General features: G+C 40.9%; 1 protein-coding gene across 1 annotated transcript in view; it reads right to left on the reverse strand.

Moving 5' to 3' along the window:
* lhfpl4a (LHFPL tetraspan subfamily member 4a) overlaps positions 1 to 17,221 on the reverse strand; it is a 50,349-nt gene extending 33,128 nt beyond the window's left edge. Inside the window, exon 1 of the mRNA XM_053315090.1 lies at positions 16,816 to 17,221. Coding sequence (XP_053171065.1) covers positions 16,816 to 17,221 — 406 coding nt within the window. The remainder of the gene's footprint in view (positions 1 to 16,815) is intronic.
* Positions 17,222 to 17,666: the final 445 nt, after the last annotated feature.

Below are 17,666 nucleotides of genomic sequence, written 5' to 3' on the forward strand. Positions count from 1 at the left end.
CACTTATCCCCAATTTGTCTAAATTGTTGGATAATTCCATCTCAACCTTTATTGAAAGACAGAGTTTTTGCTTGTCTTCACTCTTGACCCTGGACATGGTTGAACAAAACACAAAGAAATAGTATGTTTGAAGCATTCCTCAGTCTTTATAGCTCTGAAGGGTCTAACAGAAAGACCCTTATGTGCTCAGAATAAGAGGTATGGTTCCTTGTTTTATTCAATAGTGATGTGTTCTTCATTTATGTCATTGCTACTTTATACCACAAGGCGGCACTGTATTGATGCAAGGACGGTGATATGCAGTAGAGTCAGATACAATTCCAAGATGGCTACTACACTGTACATGATGCTAAGTTACTGAACTACGTTTTGTTATTTACTTTTGCACTTGTTGAGACTCTGGTGTACTTTTCATTTATGAGTCAGCACTACAAATAGAAACATGAAATTGTATGTGTAGTCAGTATTTGCTGTATGTCAACTATAATTATGCTAGTTTCACCATGAGGCTAATGCTCATTTTACATGAAAGGAGAAAATTGTGGGATAGATGAAGATGGAGAAACAACTTCTCAGTCTGTTGGTCAGTCCACAACATGGATTGCCATATAATTTTGTATTTTTGCCACGGATGCTTCCCAGAGGATGAATCTTACTCACTTCCCATTTCTGGCCTTCAATGGAACATCAGAGACATCCATGGCACCCAGATGATCCTAATGATTTTTTCTCGCGCTGTGAACTTCTCACTTTATGAGTTTGAGCAAAATGTCTCAACAGCAGTTGGGTCGATTGCCATTAAAGTTGTGTGGATCCCTTTACAGATGAATTGTAATAATTTGGATAACCGACTCTGAATCTAGTGCAATAATCAAATCAAAATCTGAATGTGTCTAGTTCTTTGGATTATGATCAATAACCAGCACACCTGCAAAGCTTCCTATCAACCTAAGCTGTCCTTTATGTTTAGTGCTAATCAGCAAATGTACAGTACAGCTGCTAGCATGTGTTTAGACCCTTAAATTGTGTTCAGACAGAGCGTGAAGCCAATTTTTTCTGAATGGAGTGATTACATACAAAGTCAAGTTGAAAATGTATGAACTTGAGTGAATAATTGAGTTCAGTCAGAGGCTGAACTGAACACGAACACACAGAAACTCTCCTACACACAGTCAGTGCCTTCTGTTGCTAGCTAGCTTACAGCTAATGTACAGTAATGTATTTTGGCTGTTTGGGACGAATAAACAAATGATCCAGTGGTCAAATTCATATGAGGTCTGTCCAGACACAGCTTTAGGGGGATATTTACTGAGGATTTGCAGATTTTATTAGACACTAGACATTCCAATTAAATCCAGTTTGTCAAGCTCAGTTTTACATAATCACAGATCAACTTTGATCAGTACAAGCTATAAAAGCTCAAGCCCAGCTGTACTCATGGCCTGCTGTGCTTTGACCTGCACTGGGATGTTATATATATATACATATACATATATATAATGTGGTATGTTTAGAGATCATTTTGGTTTCATGTGTGGAGGTTTTCATATAGCTGCCTATGAAATGTGTGCTCTTCACCTGAATGCAGTCAATTTTCATTTGAGGTGCTCACAACAGTCAAATACTTTTCACAGGGGATTATTTCTTCTGTAGAAAGTCAACCATAACCAAGCATAACATGATATAACATTCAGTGACAATATTTTTGAATGTTCACTGACCATTTTCTTTCAAATTAGTTATGGAATGGCATGTCCCCAGCAGGAAATCATACACATTACATCCCCATCCACCACCCTGACCTCCATCCATAGCCTTCAAATTTTGCACTGCAGAATCCAATCAACCAATATAAAGCCTAAAGGGATCATGACATTAAAATTCGGGGGATTCCCTGGTTGTGCAGACGTTTCCAGTACAAGTCAAGAATGAGTATGGAGAAGGTAAGGCAGTGAATCAGTGAGTCCAGCTCAGCATGTTCTGCTGCAGCCCTCCTCCTCTTAAGTCTCTCTAGCAGTATATAAAATAGAAGCAACCTTACTGTGCTGTCTGTGTGTATCAATGGAGAGATTTTCCTCCCCATACAGCATAGACACTACTCAGAGAAAGAGCTGTGTCCTGGTCACATGTAATATACTCTCTGTGAAGCAAATGTCTTATTCTTATATGTGGATTCATGTATTCACATCAATATTTTCAAGTTAACAATGGAGACGGGACTGGACAGCGGCACACGAGAGCTCCATGACAGTTTGGTCTAATGACACCTGCCTGTCTGTGGTCTCTGCTGGGGAAAACCCTCTGCAGCAGCAACTCTGCTACACTCATTAATTAGATATTTGACAAAGTATTGCAGCTCTAAACATTGGCATTTAAAAGTCAGAGGTGAGAGATCACAGTAGGTCCAAGCACTGAAACGCTCTGGAGACTGAACTCAATAAACCCTTCAATAAATCACCCCTGTAAAAATGATATATTAAAGGAGCATTAAAGAAGTTGAATTTATGGATCATCATGTTGTCTTCAATTCTTGCACACTACAGGATAATGAATGGAGGGATATTAGTGTAATGTAAAACACTGTCAGTCTTCCTCTGTAGTCCCTCAGCGTGACTCTGCACAGCATGCTGCCTTTGACAAATGCTATTATTTTGGCAAAGACCATCAGACTCGGTACAGCCTCTTTCAATGAATCACTTCTGATGATCTGTCACACTCAGAGGACTCCAGCTCTCATTCCTCAGTATCTGAACAATGGTGTTGCTGGTGAAATAAATCTGTCTTGTCTGTTGGAACATTTTCTGGCACCTTTTGATTTTTCAGAGAACTTTGTTTAAACTGTACTATTTTTCTCTGACCCAGCAAAAGCACCTATGGGACCTATCTTTTATAGATCACTGAGCTTACAGCTGAGCTCATGCCAGCCTTTAAAATAGTCACAAACATGACATGATTTGCTTGCCAATTAAGGGAAAATACAAGACACACACACACACACACACACAAAAACACAAACTCACGCGCACACAAACACGATCAAACTCACACAAAAAACACACAAAAAGACATGCGTGCACAGTCGCGCACACACAAAAATACACACGCACGCACATACACACACACACACACACAAACATGAACATTCACAGACACACAAACACACAGGCATGTACACACCCACACATATGCACACAATCACACACACACAATCGCAAACATACACACAAACACAATCACACACGCACACAAACCCACATAAAAAACACACACACGGACACTCAAAGACTGACAAACACATACACACGTCCATGCGCGCACACACACACACACAAATACACATGCGCACACACACAAATACACATGCACACACACTCAAACACACACACACACACACACACACACACACAAAGGAAAAACAGCATTACTTTTGAATCATCTGAGCATGAAGGAACACTTTCTGGAACAGTGAAGCCTGTTAATATTGTTTTCCAATGCTACATTTACACCAGAAGACAACGAAATGTGCATGTGCTGTTTTGTCTCGTGATCGTTGAAGTGTTTCATGTCAAACGTGATTTTTTTTCTTCCCCAGAAACTAGAGGAAAGCTGTTACAAATCACGAGTAAATACGACAGCATGTAACAGAATTTGTTTATGGTTTGAGAGGAGAAGTGTAAAACTAATTCACTGTAAGCGCTTTCTCAGTTTCACACCTCTAAAGCTGCTACTGATACTAGATGTGTAGATGGCACCAACAGGCATTAGAAGCCGGATGAAGGAGGAGAGATGGAGGAGGGAGAAGTCAGGGGAGTGACAGATGGATGTATGTGGGAATGAGGAAAGAGAGAAAAGCCATTCCAAATATACAGAAGAAGGAGCTGGACACCAACTATCATAAATGAAGGAGAGGAATGAAGCAAGGATGAGTGAACTGAAGACATGGAGGGTTAATGGATGAATGGATGGATGAATGGATGGAGAGATGAATGGATGGAGGGAGGAATAGATGGAGCTGGACACCAATTCTCATAAATGAAGGGGAGGAATGAAGGAAGGATGAGTCGACAGGAGGATAATTGGTGGTGGTGGTGGTGGTGGGGATGCCAACCCCTTCTTCCTTATGTTTTGTTGTTGTTGTTTTTTCCTTTTGGGGTTGTTTGTATTGTATGTAATAATAATAAAATGGAAGAAAAGAAATAAAAAAATAAGTCTAATTCTGTGTGAATGATTAAAAATTGATTGGGACGTTTCCCATTACTGCTTAACATACAGAAACGGGCAATGCCATTCTGGACACATCTAAATACAAGTCCAAAAGACACACTTCCATTTAAAACACTAAAAACCCAAGAGCTGAACCCTGAAAACAGCCCCCTCACTCAGCTGATAGTGAAGCTAACTAATCAGGCTCCCATCAGCACAGCTCCAAAACAACACAACACAATAAAACGCATTATCAATCAATCAAAAGATCTATACTTAGAACATTGGGAAAATGAAACAAAAACTCAAAATAGACTAAATTGTTATTTAACTCTGAACAAAGAATATAAATTGGCTGAATATCTCCTCTCTGTCAGAGACACTCACTCTGCATCTGTCTCACTCCGCATCTGTCTCACTCTGCATCTGTCTCACTCCGCATCTGTCTCACTCTGCATCTGTCTCACTCCGCATCTGTCTCATTCTGCATCTGTCTCACTCCGCATCTGTCTCACTTTGCATCTGTCTCACTCCGCATCTGTCTCACTCCGCATCTGTCTCACTCCGCATCTGTCTCACTCTGCATCTGTCTCACTCCGCATCTGTCTCATTCTGCATCTGTCTCACTCCGCATCTGTCTCACTATGCATCTGTCTCACTTTGCATCTGTCTCACTCCGCATCTGTCTCACTCTGCATCTGTCTCACTTTGCATCTGTCTCACTCCGCATCTGTCTCACTCTGCATCTGTCTCACTCCGCATCTGTCTCACTCCGCATCTGTCTCACTTTGCATCTGTCTCACTCCGCATCTGTCTCACTTTGCATCTGTCTCACTCCGCATCTGTCTCATTCTGCATCTGTCTCACTCCGCATCTGTCTCACTTTGCATCTGTCTCACTCCGCATCTGTCTCACTCCGCATCTGTCTCACTCCGCATCTGTCTCACTCCGCATCTGTCTCACTTTGCATCTGTCTCACTCCGCATCTGTCTCACTCTGCATCTGTCTCACTCCGCATCTGTCTCACTCTGCATCTGTCTCACTCCGCATCTGTCTCATTCTGCATCTGTCTCACTCCGCATCTGTCTCACTCCGCATCTGTCTCACTATGCATCTGTCTCACTTTGCATCTGTCTCACTCCGCATCTGTCTCACTCTGCATCTGTCTCACTTTGCATCTGTCTCACTCCGCATCTGTCTCACTCTGCATCTGTCTCACTCCGCATCTGTCTCACTCTGCAGGTACAGGCATTGAGCATGATGCTTTCCAGTCAAAAGGACAGCGTCAGAAATGAGAGATTGAATGAATGCTGCACAGGGGCACAGCCTTTTTTTTATCAGGGGTACTTAAAAGTTTGATCTTTGGGCCATTTAAAGAAAAAGTATTGCTCTTGTGACCTTGACCATATTGATTTATAGATTTGTAGTATGACTGTTGGTTTACAGCAGGGGTGATTGTAGGACTAGGATCAGACTTTAGAGGGGTTCAGCTCCTAATGAGAATTTGACATTCAATGCCCTGCAAGTGTTAAAAAAACACACAACAAAAAACAATGATAATTCAGTGTTTCCCACACAGTTTTTAGAGACTACAGTGGATTTTTTATGATTTTTTATGGGTGCTGAGATCAAATTTAGGGGTGTTAGAGCATTCCTAAAAGAGTTTAAAATCGCCCCTGGTTTACAGAATTTACAATTTATGCCACCTTCAATTCAATGGTTGTGTTATTTGAAAAAATGTTTTATGGGATGGTCTTCACTAAAATTACACATACCTCCATATGGCCCATCACATTTTGAACTACACTCCCCCCACCCCACCCCCCCACACACGTTAAAAAGGTAACTAAGTAACTTTTACTCTGAGTACATTTTTAACAAGCTTTTTGCTTTTACTTGAGTATAATTTTAGATCAGTACTTTTACTTGTAGCCTACTCATGGAAAATTTCATCAAAGTAGTGGTACTTTTTCTTGAGTAGAATATTTCAGTACTCTTTCCACCTCTGTGTATTTGTATATTTAGTTTTAGCTCTCAACATGCTTCATAGAATATCAGTATGTATGGGACGCACTATTTTACTATTTTCCCACTGCTTAAAAAGGGCCTACATGTGTTGAGGCAGAGGTAAACATGTTAGCGTCCGCAACATGCCGCCTGCAGCCAGGGAGTCTTTCGGCGTGCCTACTAAGACCCGCCCTTCTCTACCTGTGATCTGCTGGTGATCATTGCGTCGTCCCACACATGACACATAATCTTCCAATAATCACATCACACACCCCTCAAAAAAAAACCCGCGCAGTGTGAAAGTCATCTCTGAAAACACATGACTGTGTGTCGCAGACCTGCCAGTTTCTCTCAGACCTGCCAGTGTCAGTGGATCATATTATTGTTATCAACTTGTCATAAAACTGACTGAAATTTGAAACATTAGCCTGAAGGAGGAATCTCGGTATTTGCCTATAAAAGTATCTTCTGGAGTTGTCGGTCTTGGCAGAGTTCGTGCTCACTCTACAAACCTAACGACCGTGAGTATGTGGTTTATATAGCTATCTTAGTATCTGGTGTAAATGGCTATTTTACGTAGTTGTACTACATGTTACGTACAGATGCTGACATTTCAATTTTGATGTCCTGGTTGGTTTGGTTGTGAAATTGGACTGTGCTCTGTTTGTGTTGGTGGAAGGACCCCCCCCCCTATTATATTGTGCTGTACATAGTCATGTTTATTTATTTAAAATACAAATAGAATAAAATGTCTTTGATGTATGGTAGCGACCATGAAAGCCCAACCTCCCTCAAATCTAACTCTGAGGCTTTCTTAAAAGCTCTGCAGGCTATGATGTTTGATGAAAGCCTCAACAAAGCTCTTCAACTGAAACAAATGGACCCCCACATCTGGATTTGGGATGGGGGGGGCAGCTAAAAGCCTGGTACTGTGCCCTATAGTCGTTATGTGGGCCTACCTTTGTTACACAACTTAAATTAAGTCATGGAAATGAAGAAAAATATTGTGGAAAAGTTATGGAAAGTTTTGAAAATTCATTGTTAAAAATGTGTAGGAACCCTGATCTACAGTATAGATCATTTATAGGCTACAGTTTGATTAATATATCACATCAGAATGTACAATGAATTAGTTGTTTTCTCATTTGTAAGCCTTAATATGAAACACAAGTGTAATATGGCATTCAATTATTAAATAGGATAAACCAGGCTAATTCTTTTACACATATATTGTGGATAGGATCAATAATAGCCTACTATTTATCTTTTCAATCATTTGTTTATTTTATAATATCGTGAGGAGATATCAGGACAAGCTAGTGACTGCTTGTATGCACTAGGCAATCAAACCGTGCGCAAGCACGTTTTCCCCCTAAAGTCCGGATTATTTAACTAGTGTGAGTGCAAGTGTACTGTGCTTGAGTACGGCACACTTCCCTGGTACGGTAAGCTTGGAAGAGGTATGCTTGAGCCACGGCTTGAGCACGGTACACTTGGTCACGCATGCGCACTAGAGATTTATATTTTTCCCGAAAATAAGACATTTTAAATCCCGGGAAAAGAAGCCAATTTTCCAGGGAATCCCGGGAAATCTACATTTTTTAAAAGGCAACACTAGCTGAGCCCTGGTCATTTCAAGCAACACTAAATGCAACGTGGAGAAATTATGCATATGGGTTCCCAATCCGACCATTTTTTGTGTATTATTTTGTCATTATTAAGGCAAAAGAACTCAATTATAGTGAATAGGCTATAGGTTTAATATTAGTTTGCATCCAGCGTGCTGTGTGGACTTCATTACATCTGTTGCACTGCTGCTACCACAATTATCAAATGCTAAGTTTATACAGTCTGTGACTGTGACCCTCATAAAAGTAATATTTTACCTGTAGTACTGCATACTACAGAGGCATGACTCAGAAGAACAAGCTTGCACTTTTTAATCATAATGCGTTGTTAATTTATGTGTATACAGGGCGTTGTTCTGAGTTGTTTACACAGTTCCACATAACTTAGCCACACCTTGTTTTCACTCTTCTCCACTTTATTTGTCCCTTGTTGTAAAAAAAGGTCCTTCACAAAGTCGTGTACTTGTTCTCAGCACATTTCATAAAATTATGAAGCAGCTGACGTGAGAATTTAGCAGCAGCAGCCTGCTATTTTGTGCATGTGTGTATTAAACATGTCACGTCTTTTACAGAAGAGGATATGCTAATGGGGGATTCTCTAAAAATGGCCCTGGACTTTCTCCCTAATGAGTCGGGTGGGGGGCCATTAGAGAGAAAGTCCAGGGCCATTTTTAGTCCTAGTCCATCCCTGATCTAACACAAGGGGAGGAGTACAGCAGCATGATCACCTGAGGATGTGCCAGGTGTATACAGGGTACTGTGTGTTGTTTACACAGGGCTCCACAGAACTCAGACACTTCTTGTTTTCACTCGTCTCCACTTTATTTGTCCTTCACAAAGGCATGTTCTCAGCACATTTCATAAAATTATGAAGTAGCTGAGCCTGCTATTTTATGTGTGTGTGTATTGAACATGTCATGTCTTTTACATGTCTTTATTTTTCGGGGTGTTAGAGCATCCCTAAAAAGAGTCTAAAATCGCCCCTGGTTTACAGAATGTTTTATGGGATGGTCTTCACTAAAATGACACATACCTCCATAAATGTTATGTCGTGTGTTGACATATTTCATTTTGTCATGGAGGCTGAATTTGTAAATATATACCTTTAATTAAAACAACTACTAGATTTATGGGCCATTACTTTGTCCTTTTTGACCCCCCCCCCCCCCCACCCCATTAAAAAAGTAACTAAGTAACACTACCACAATTATGAAATGCCATGTTTATTATCTGTGACTGTGACCCTCATAAAAGTAATATTTTACCTGTAGTACTGCATACTACATAGGCATGACTCAGAAGAACAAGCTTGAACTTTTTAATCGTAGTGCATTGTGTTAATTGATTGGCTGTGTTGTGTTTTACCAGCACACAGCACACAAACACACACTTGTGCATGTTTTATGAGAGTAGAGGCAACAGTGCTTGAGTACACTTGGGTTTGAGATAATGTGAGTGTGGGACAGGGGAGGGGGGACATTCGTGCTTCAGCACGGTACGGAACAACTGAACCTAGTGTGAGTCCGCCCTCAGTCCCAGTGTGTCCCTGATCTAACACAAGGGGAAGAGTACAGCAGCATGATCACCTGAGGATGTGCCAGGTGTATACAGGGCGTTGTTGTGTGTTGTTTACACAGGGCTCCACAGAACTCAGACACACTTTGTTTTCACTTGTCTCCACTTTATTTGTCCCTTATTGTAAAAGGTGTACTTGTTCTCAGCACATTTCATAAAATGATGAAGCAGTTGAGCCTGTTATTTTGTGCGTGTGTGTATTAAACATGTCATGTCTTTTACAGAACCCCCACGCCACCCCCCACGCCCACCCCCCCCACCCACGCCAACATGGCGGAGGAACACCGTGAGGAACCCATGGTGAGTTACAGTACAAACCTCAAATCATTCTTCAACTTCTGTTGTAATTTCCATCAGCTAACATCTTTTGTGTATCTGAGATAGTTATCTGCTCTTAAAAAGTCAATCTAAATCTGATTATTTTGCAGGCATTTGTTACCTACCTTCAAATGAAAGTGAAGAAAAAATATGATGGTGGCTACATGGTCAGTAGACACTGTGTACAATGAAGACTGTATTTTTATCACATGAACACAGGAATCTAACTTTGATTCTCTCATTCTGATTTTCTACAGGATCGAAATTCCAAACCCATCATGGACGTTGGTCAGCTTTGTACAATGCTCGAGGGAATGCGATTCGATAAAGAGTTGATGATGTATGAGAAAAATGTTGTAATTCAATTAGGTATGGCAGACAGGGAATTTGCTGTTTCAACACATTTTCCTTTTCCTTTCATGGAGTATAAGCTGTTGCGTATTTACATGTTTAAATGTTTAAAGGTCGAAGAGGTCCAAAACAGAGCTTCCCAAGTAGTGTATGACTTATGTAGAATAAGTCATTTACCAAGTACAGCATATGTACTTGGTACTATAAAGTATGTATATAGTAAACAAATTAGTTATGAAATGCTGTGTCAGCAGATTCAAGATTTTACAAAATTGACAGGGAATCCATTCCTAAATTGTTCTTATGAGGAACCAGTGAACGTAAGGAGGGAACACTTTGGAAAGCAGTCCTTGTATGAAGTTCACAGAATGGAGTTGCGAAAACTTGGAGAGTCAGTTTGCAAAATTATTGTTTGTAATGTTCGTGTTGGCACAGGCTTTGTTCTGTTTGATCATTACATCCTGACAAACGCACATTTATTTACAGATGGAAAAGTTACAGTAATGCAGGATGTGTTAGCTGACTTCGACTATAATTATCCTAAGTCTAACAGGAATTGCTCCTACTTTCGTGTTAGGAATATAATCAATGACTTCATTCCTGGTGAAATAGATTATGCTCTACTTGAGCTCAACCCTGAGGGTTGGAAGGCCAACCAAACTACAGAGAGAGCAAAGATGCCACCAGGGCTCCTGGAAAAATTTGGTCCACTGCCTCTGAAGGGTGACGCCTATATTATTGGCCATCCAGCAGGATGCCATAAACAAATTGATTTTGTACGCATCATTGAGAAAGAGTACAGGGGAAATGTTGTTGATCATCATTTAGAGCAGTACAGCCCATCCACTCGCCACTCAATCATTGATATTCTAAAAAAACAAGGGATTGAAGACATCCTGATCAGTGGGAGTAAAACTGATGATGTAATGACCTACAAGACAGACATGTATCACGGCTCTTCTGGCTCCCCAGTGTTTGATGATCAGTACAGACTGATTGGTTTGCACACAGGAGGATATGGCTATGAGTTGGAAAACAACAAAAAGAGTGTAATAGAGTACTCCCAACCCCTGTTCACTATATGTAAAAGGTTATTGATGAAGATAAAGGAATGTGGAGATGAGGCACTGTTAATGAGATTTGAGAGGGAAGCAAAGCGAAACCCATACTTGAAAGAGGTGCTACAGATGCTAGAAATTGACTTTGATGAGCCAATGGAAATTGAGTAGTGTTACATGCCAGGCAGATGTGTGCTTTCAGGTGCTTGCAACAGAAACGTTGCTCACCTGTGCAGGCAGGCTCGGCTGCTCATTGGCTCTCTACCTTCCCACCTGGCCTATGGTAACAGGGGAGAGGCCTTAAAATGGAGGAAATCCCAGACCTTCTTTCTCTTGGCTTTTGTTTGTGATGTTGCTACCCTTGTCTGTCTTAGTGGTTTGTCAGAGTTGGTTGTGGACTGCATGTGGTGGGAGGTTTTGGGGCTAGGTAAGTTGGGGTACCCTTTACATTTTACACACACGTAGGTGAAAATTGTTACCTCACTAGGTTTATTGGTTGTGCCACTCCTGTAATGTTTTGAGGTGTTCTTTTGTTAGATAAGCCAGTTAGGCATTTTGTTTGCACTTTATTTTCTTCAGAGGTAGTTTAGGTAGGCCTCCTTTTGTTATATTAATTTCATTTGTTTTGGCACAATCACATTATCCCATCCTCCCCCACTTCAGTGTGTCTTTCTGTTTCAATAAACCACATTGTTCACTTCCACTGAGACTTATTTGATTTTATGGTTGTCGTGTTATTGTCTGCTGACTGGGTCACCAAGTGGACGTAAAAAAAGTGTAACAAAGTAAAATCTGTGTTCTCGTTTCAAAAAAAAGAAAAGAAAAAGGAAAAGTAATTGAGATGACAGACTGGAAGATAAAGGAGGGGCAGGTTTTCTGTGTCAAAAAAGAAAAACAAAGAAAACAACAACAATAATAATAATAATGATGTAGTGGTGATTTGTCCTTCAAAAAAATTAAGAAAAATAAATAAACTGAAAATTTAGTCACTGAGTCACATCAGGAATGAATCTTATGCAGGGAAAAAAGGGTGAATGAAGTTTCTCTTATGTTATTTGAATATTTTCTGCAAGCAAACAGACAAAAAACAAAGATGTCTGTTGCCTCTTGTCCTGGTAAAAAACACATAAATCCTTTCTGGTGCCTGCTGGTCCTTTACCTGTGTACCTACATGTGCCCAAACTGCCCAGCACCTTCAAAACAAAAGCATTAACCAGTACTCAAATTAACTAAAATAATACTAATATCATAATCAAATTAATTAAGCTATATTCTTCAAAACAAACAGCAGCAATACATTAACATTTTATTAATAAATCTAACAGGAACAAGAATGAACTCCAATGAATAATGATAATAAGATAATATAACACAGTATGTAAGATTATCCATACAGTAAATGGATTTATATAGAGCTTTTACCCAAAGCACTTTACAATTGGCTGTTACACTAATACACACACACACACACACACACACACACACTGAAGTACAACTGAGGAACTGCCAACCCTGCAATGAATAGATGACTCCAAACAAAAACTTGTCATATAATGGGATCAAACCAGCAACCTAGTCAATGCAAAGTTGCTTCTCAGAGCAACTTCCAACACATTAATATATCTAGTATGTAATAATAGAGTTTTGTATTCAAATGCACTGTAGCAAAGTTAAAATGCTACTTGTTGAGTCATGTAGAGGCAGTCAGGTTCTACAAATGACATTTATATCACTACTAATTCACTTTCATCAACGTATCTACACAACTTTAACTCTGCCAAGCATGGGACCAAAGCCAACTGAGCCGACTCTCCCTTGAGCCTTTGCAAATATTCCACATTCATAGTCTGGGCCTGGGCTCGTTCACGAAGAGACGCTGAGTCAGTTGTTACTGATGAGACGAGGCACCACTTATTGAGAAACTCCCCACACAGGAAGCAGGAAGCTCTCCTTCATAAGTGTTGCCTAATGGAGCGAGACGATATGAGATGAAGCTGCTTGAACACAAGACCTCTGAGTGCATTCAAGGCAACTATGGTCAGAGACACAGGGAGTGGAAGATGAATATAATACTGAGATAAGGTCTGAAATATATGAAAATAACTGCTCTGAGATGTGTGTACTGCTCTGAGATGAATCTAGTAGTCCATTGACAGAAAATACATAATCAATAATTGTCTTAATTAACTGGCATCTTGCATAATTGGTTGGATACAAGCAGGAGGAGTGATAGAAATACATTCATTATTGTACATAATAATTGTTTAATCTTCAACCTAACAGTGTTTTGTGTATTATTTCATCTTTGTGTTTAGTGCTTTCAGACAATTTTCCACAACAACTGAGTATCAAAGATGCAAACAAGACTTTAAAGAGAACTGCAGAAATACAGTCACCAGCCACTTTTACCTGTACTAATTTAATCCAATACAACAGCTTTCCTTTGATTTCCTCATAAACCATAAACTGAATAGATTCTCTTTTAATTTGTAATTAAAGCCTAAAGTGTCAGGTAGGAATAGAGAGGTCTTACTCTCCTTCAGCTGATCCTGTTTAAAAGATATGGGCTGTCTTGTACACTTGTGACAACCATCTACATGGTGGACGTGGTAGTCACACACTATGGCCTTGGTAGTCACACACTATGGGCTTGGTAGTCACACACTACGGGCTTGGTAGTCACACACTATGGGCTTGGTAGTCACACACTATGGGCGTGGTAGTCACACACTATGGGCTTGGTAGTCACACACTACGGGCTTGGTAGTCACACACTATGGGCTTGGTAGTCACACACTACGGGCTTGGTAGTCACACACTACGGGCTTGGTAGTCACACACTATGGGCTTGGTAGTCACACACTACGGGCTTGGTAGTCACACACTATGGGCTTGGTAGTCACACACTATGGGGTTGGTTGTCCCTGTGTTATTTTAATGGGGGAAATAAAAAATTCAGACAGTCTTAAAAATGTATTTAAAATGATTTGTTTCATTTAAATACAACAACCTAACACATCTCCTGCACCAAGAGAACATAAACAGGAAAAATCATTCCTATAAGTGTATTTTTGTCCTTATATAACAATATTGTACATTTTCACCTCTCTGAGTGCTCTGAGCTTCACATCTGGAGGAGTCTGACCCTTGTTTGTCTTCCTGCTCATTTTGCTATCTTAAAAGAAAGAAAGAACTAGACATATCACACTATATATGTATATATACCAACATGTGATAACCAACCTCGAAGAGAATGTGACGAGCTTCCCCAACTGGGATGTTTTGCTACCAGCAAAGCTAACAACCACATGTTTTGGTGTAGCTAAGAAAAAAACCTACCTAACTATCACTCTCTCTTCATATGTTTTAAAGGTAATGATTGTTTTATTATAAACTCATTGTTTAAAAGCCAAGAAGAGAAACACTGAAGAGTTGGATATTTACATTTTCACATGAAAAACATCCTCTTACCTCCATGTCAAGCAGTTTATTCCAGAAATGACCGCTGAAGTAACATCTCACCTAAATTCTGAAACTTTCAGTGCCAAAACTTTTTAACAGCGCCCTCTAGGGACCGAGATCTAATGAATGTGACAACCAACCCTGTTCTCCCCTACTGAGGTGCATTACACTGACTGGTGCTCCTAATATTTTGCTACTCCCATGTATGTTAATGGAGTAGACAAAATATTAAGAGCACCAGTCAATATAATCCACCCATCACCCAATAAACATAAACCACCACCACCTCCTCCCACACAAACACACACCATCACTGTGTACCCTTTCAGTAAAAACTGGATGATTTGTGAATAATCTTGCTGAGTTCAGGGAGAAACCTCACATCAAACCGCATCCCCAACACGATGAAACTCATCTCCCACCTGCCGTGAACACTCGCATATTTGAAACCAGTTTCATCTGCATCACGTCTAGTTAATTAGCTCTTTGTGTGATTAGGAATCCACCAGGGGATTCTTTGATGTAGTGAGTGGGCTTACGGGAGACACTTGTAGTGTCCACCTGGACTGATACAATCTGTTCAACAGCTCACTGATGGGAGACTGTGCCAGACATGCACACACACAGGTAGAATAACTGCTACTACATACATCTGTCACAGTGTAGCATTCCCAAAGGAAACTGATGCTCTGACTGAATCAATGTTGTGATCAGTGTCCTTCAGTTTCGTCTAGTTTAAAACCCCCCAATAAATCTTTTCTCCAGCGCATCCCTCTCTAATCTGCTCAGCTGTGTCTATCGGACAGTTTATTGCAAATCCTAATACAATTACATACACAATACAGCCTTTACATGGTGTTTGTTCCGGTGATGCACAGATGAATGAGTGTGCCGAGCGGGGATACATTACTGGAATGCATGTGCAGATCATACATAATGTAGGCTAATCTGGTAGGCAGATATGGCAACAAAAATAGAAGCTGTGATCTTTGATGCAACGCTGCTGACGGCATTTCATTATCATAATTCCATACAATTACACTCTGACAGTGAGGAAGAGTCAGTGTTAAAGTGGTGGTGGGGTTTTTTTTGGGGAAGACCCAGGGTCTGCCACCAAAGTGTCACAATCTCTTTATGTAGGCTGCGACACAGTGGATGACCAACAACAAGAAACTTTGAGATCCTGAATGCATCCGGAAGGATTATATTGGGATTTTTCATTCATCTTTTTGCTCTCCATCAAGTGCAAGATCAGATTTAACCCCTTACATACTGTTCATATTCTACACCCTCGCAGTATGTTGTAGGTCAATTTTGGCCTTGTATAAGAATTCCCTCATAAAAAGTGTCTATACCAAATTTTAACCACAGATCTATTTAGAAAGCATCAATAGTCGATCTGACTGATCAATAAATGTGATTAAACTTTGATTCATGTTTCAGAGAGCAGAGAGAGTCTATTTTTTAGCTTTTACACCAAAAACATCTACTATCACACAATATCATGTCCTATTTTACCTAAGACATGAAAATATAACATAAAAATATAATATAAGCAATAATGATGGAAATGTATTTAATGTAAAGGTCAAATGATCAGAACTTTATGGAAGTGTGGGGTTTATTGTAGAACCATTAGAGCCATCAGTCTTCACTGCTACATCAAAAAAACAAATCCTCATAACTACTATCTTATTCAAACTATTAACTATTCATTTCACTAAAACACATGTCAACAGCCTCAATGGACAAAACTTTGCAGCACCAAAACAACATTTTAAATTATTTTCATTTCGTGCATTTTGGACCACTTTAGGAAAAGTCATCAAATTTCAGAGAAAAAGAGATTTGGGTTGTTTTTACAATCAGAATGTAAGGGTTAAGCTTTGGAGAGCACCCGCGCTTTTGCTGTGCCTAACTGGCGCCTGTAGGGAGAGGAAGAGGAGGAGGAGGGTGCACTACAGATGAGATGAGGAACCAGTCCCCCGTGCAGTGTTCGTGCGCAGAATGAACGATGCGCTCCCGCTGCGCTCATTCTGAGGATCTGGCAACATTTCTGACAAAGAGACACTAGATGTAGCTTGACACAAGATGAGATGAAGATTTGGTGGTGATGCGTATCTCCTGGACTTACCCCCCTAGTCTCCACCAATGTTACAAGACCTCCACCTCCACCCACACCCCCAAAAAACACGTCAAAGGGTCTTCCTTACCGCATAGCAGCTGCATCCAGGCGCACGTTTTGTAGACCGTGGCGGTGTTACAGAAGAAGAAGAGGGCGAAGCAGGCGATGCAGGTGATGATGAGCACCATGGCCATCAGCACGAAGAAGGAGGCCGCCTTGAAGGCTCCCGACGGGATGGAGGCGAAGTCGGAGAAGCTGCCCTGGCACAAGAACTCCCGGTCGGAGTTCCCGTTGCCCACACAGTAGTGGAACAAGCCGAAGTAGCCGGCTTGGGGGGTGTTGACGCTGTCTCCGATCCAGTAAGGCTGGATGAAGACCACCACGTTGATGATGGCCAAGCAGATGGTGAATATGGCCCACAGGACCCCGATGGCCCTGGAGTTGCGCATGTAGTTGTCATGGTAGATTTTGGAGGCTTCTTGCAAAGACAGCATTTTTCTCTCACACACACCACACACACCACCACCACCACCACCACCGTCCTCACAGCAGTGGCAACCTGGTGTTCCCTCTTCTCTTGATCTCCACTCTTATCCTGCTTTAACCATAGAAAGGATGCACTGAATTGTAACAAAAGAAGAAGAAGGAGAAGAAGAAAAAATCCTCTGCAACAAATGTCCAAAGATCCAGAGTGTCCCCCCCTCACCTCACCTCTCCTCCTGAACCTCCTCCAACCACCAAATCCAGATCTTGCTCTATGTTTTTTTAAAGTCTCCGATCCAAATACTCCCCCCTCCTTCCCTCCCTCTCTCCTCTTGTCCTCCTCCTCAGATCAGTCAATCAATTCAGTAGCGACAGTGAGATTGAAGTGACGGGAAAGCTTCCCCTCTCCCCTCTCCCCCCGCTCCTCTCTCAGCGCGTAAAGACACAGCAGAGCCG

The sequence above is a fragment of the Scomber japonicus genome, chromosome 3 (genome assembly GCF_027409825.1).
Source record: "Scomber japonicus isolate fScoJap1 chromosome 3, fScoJap1.pri, whole genome shotgun sequence".
Taxonomy (NCBI): domain Eukaryota; kingdom Metazoa; phylum Chordata; class Actinopteri; order Scombriformes; family Scombridae; genus Scomber; species Scomber japonicus.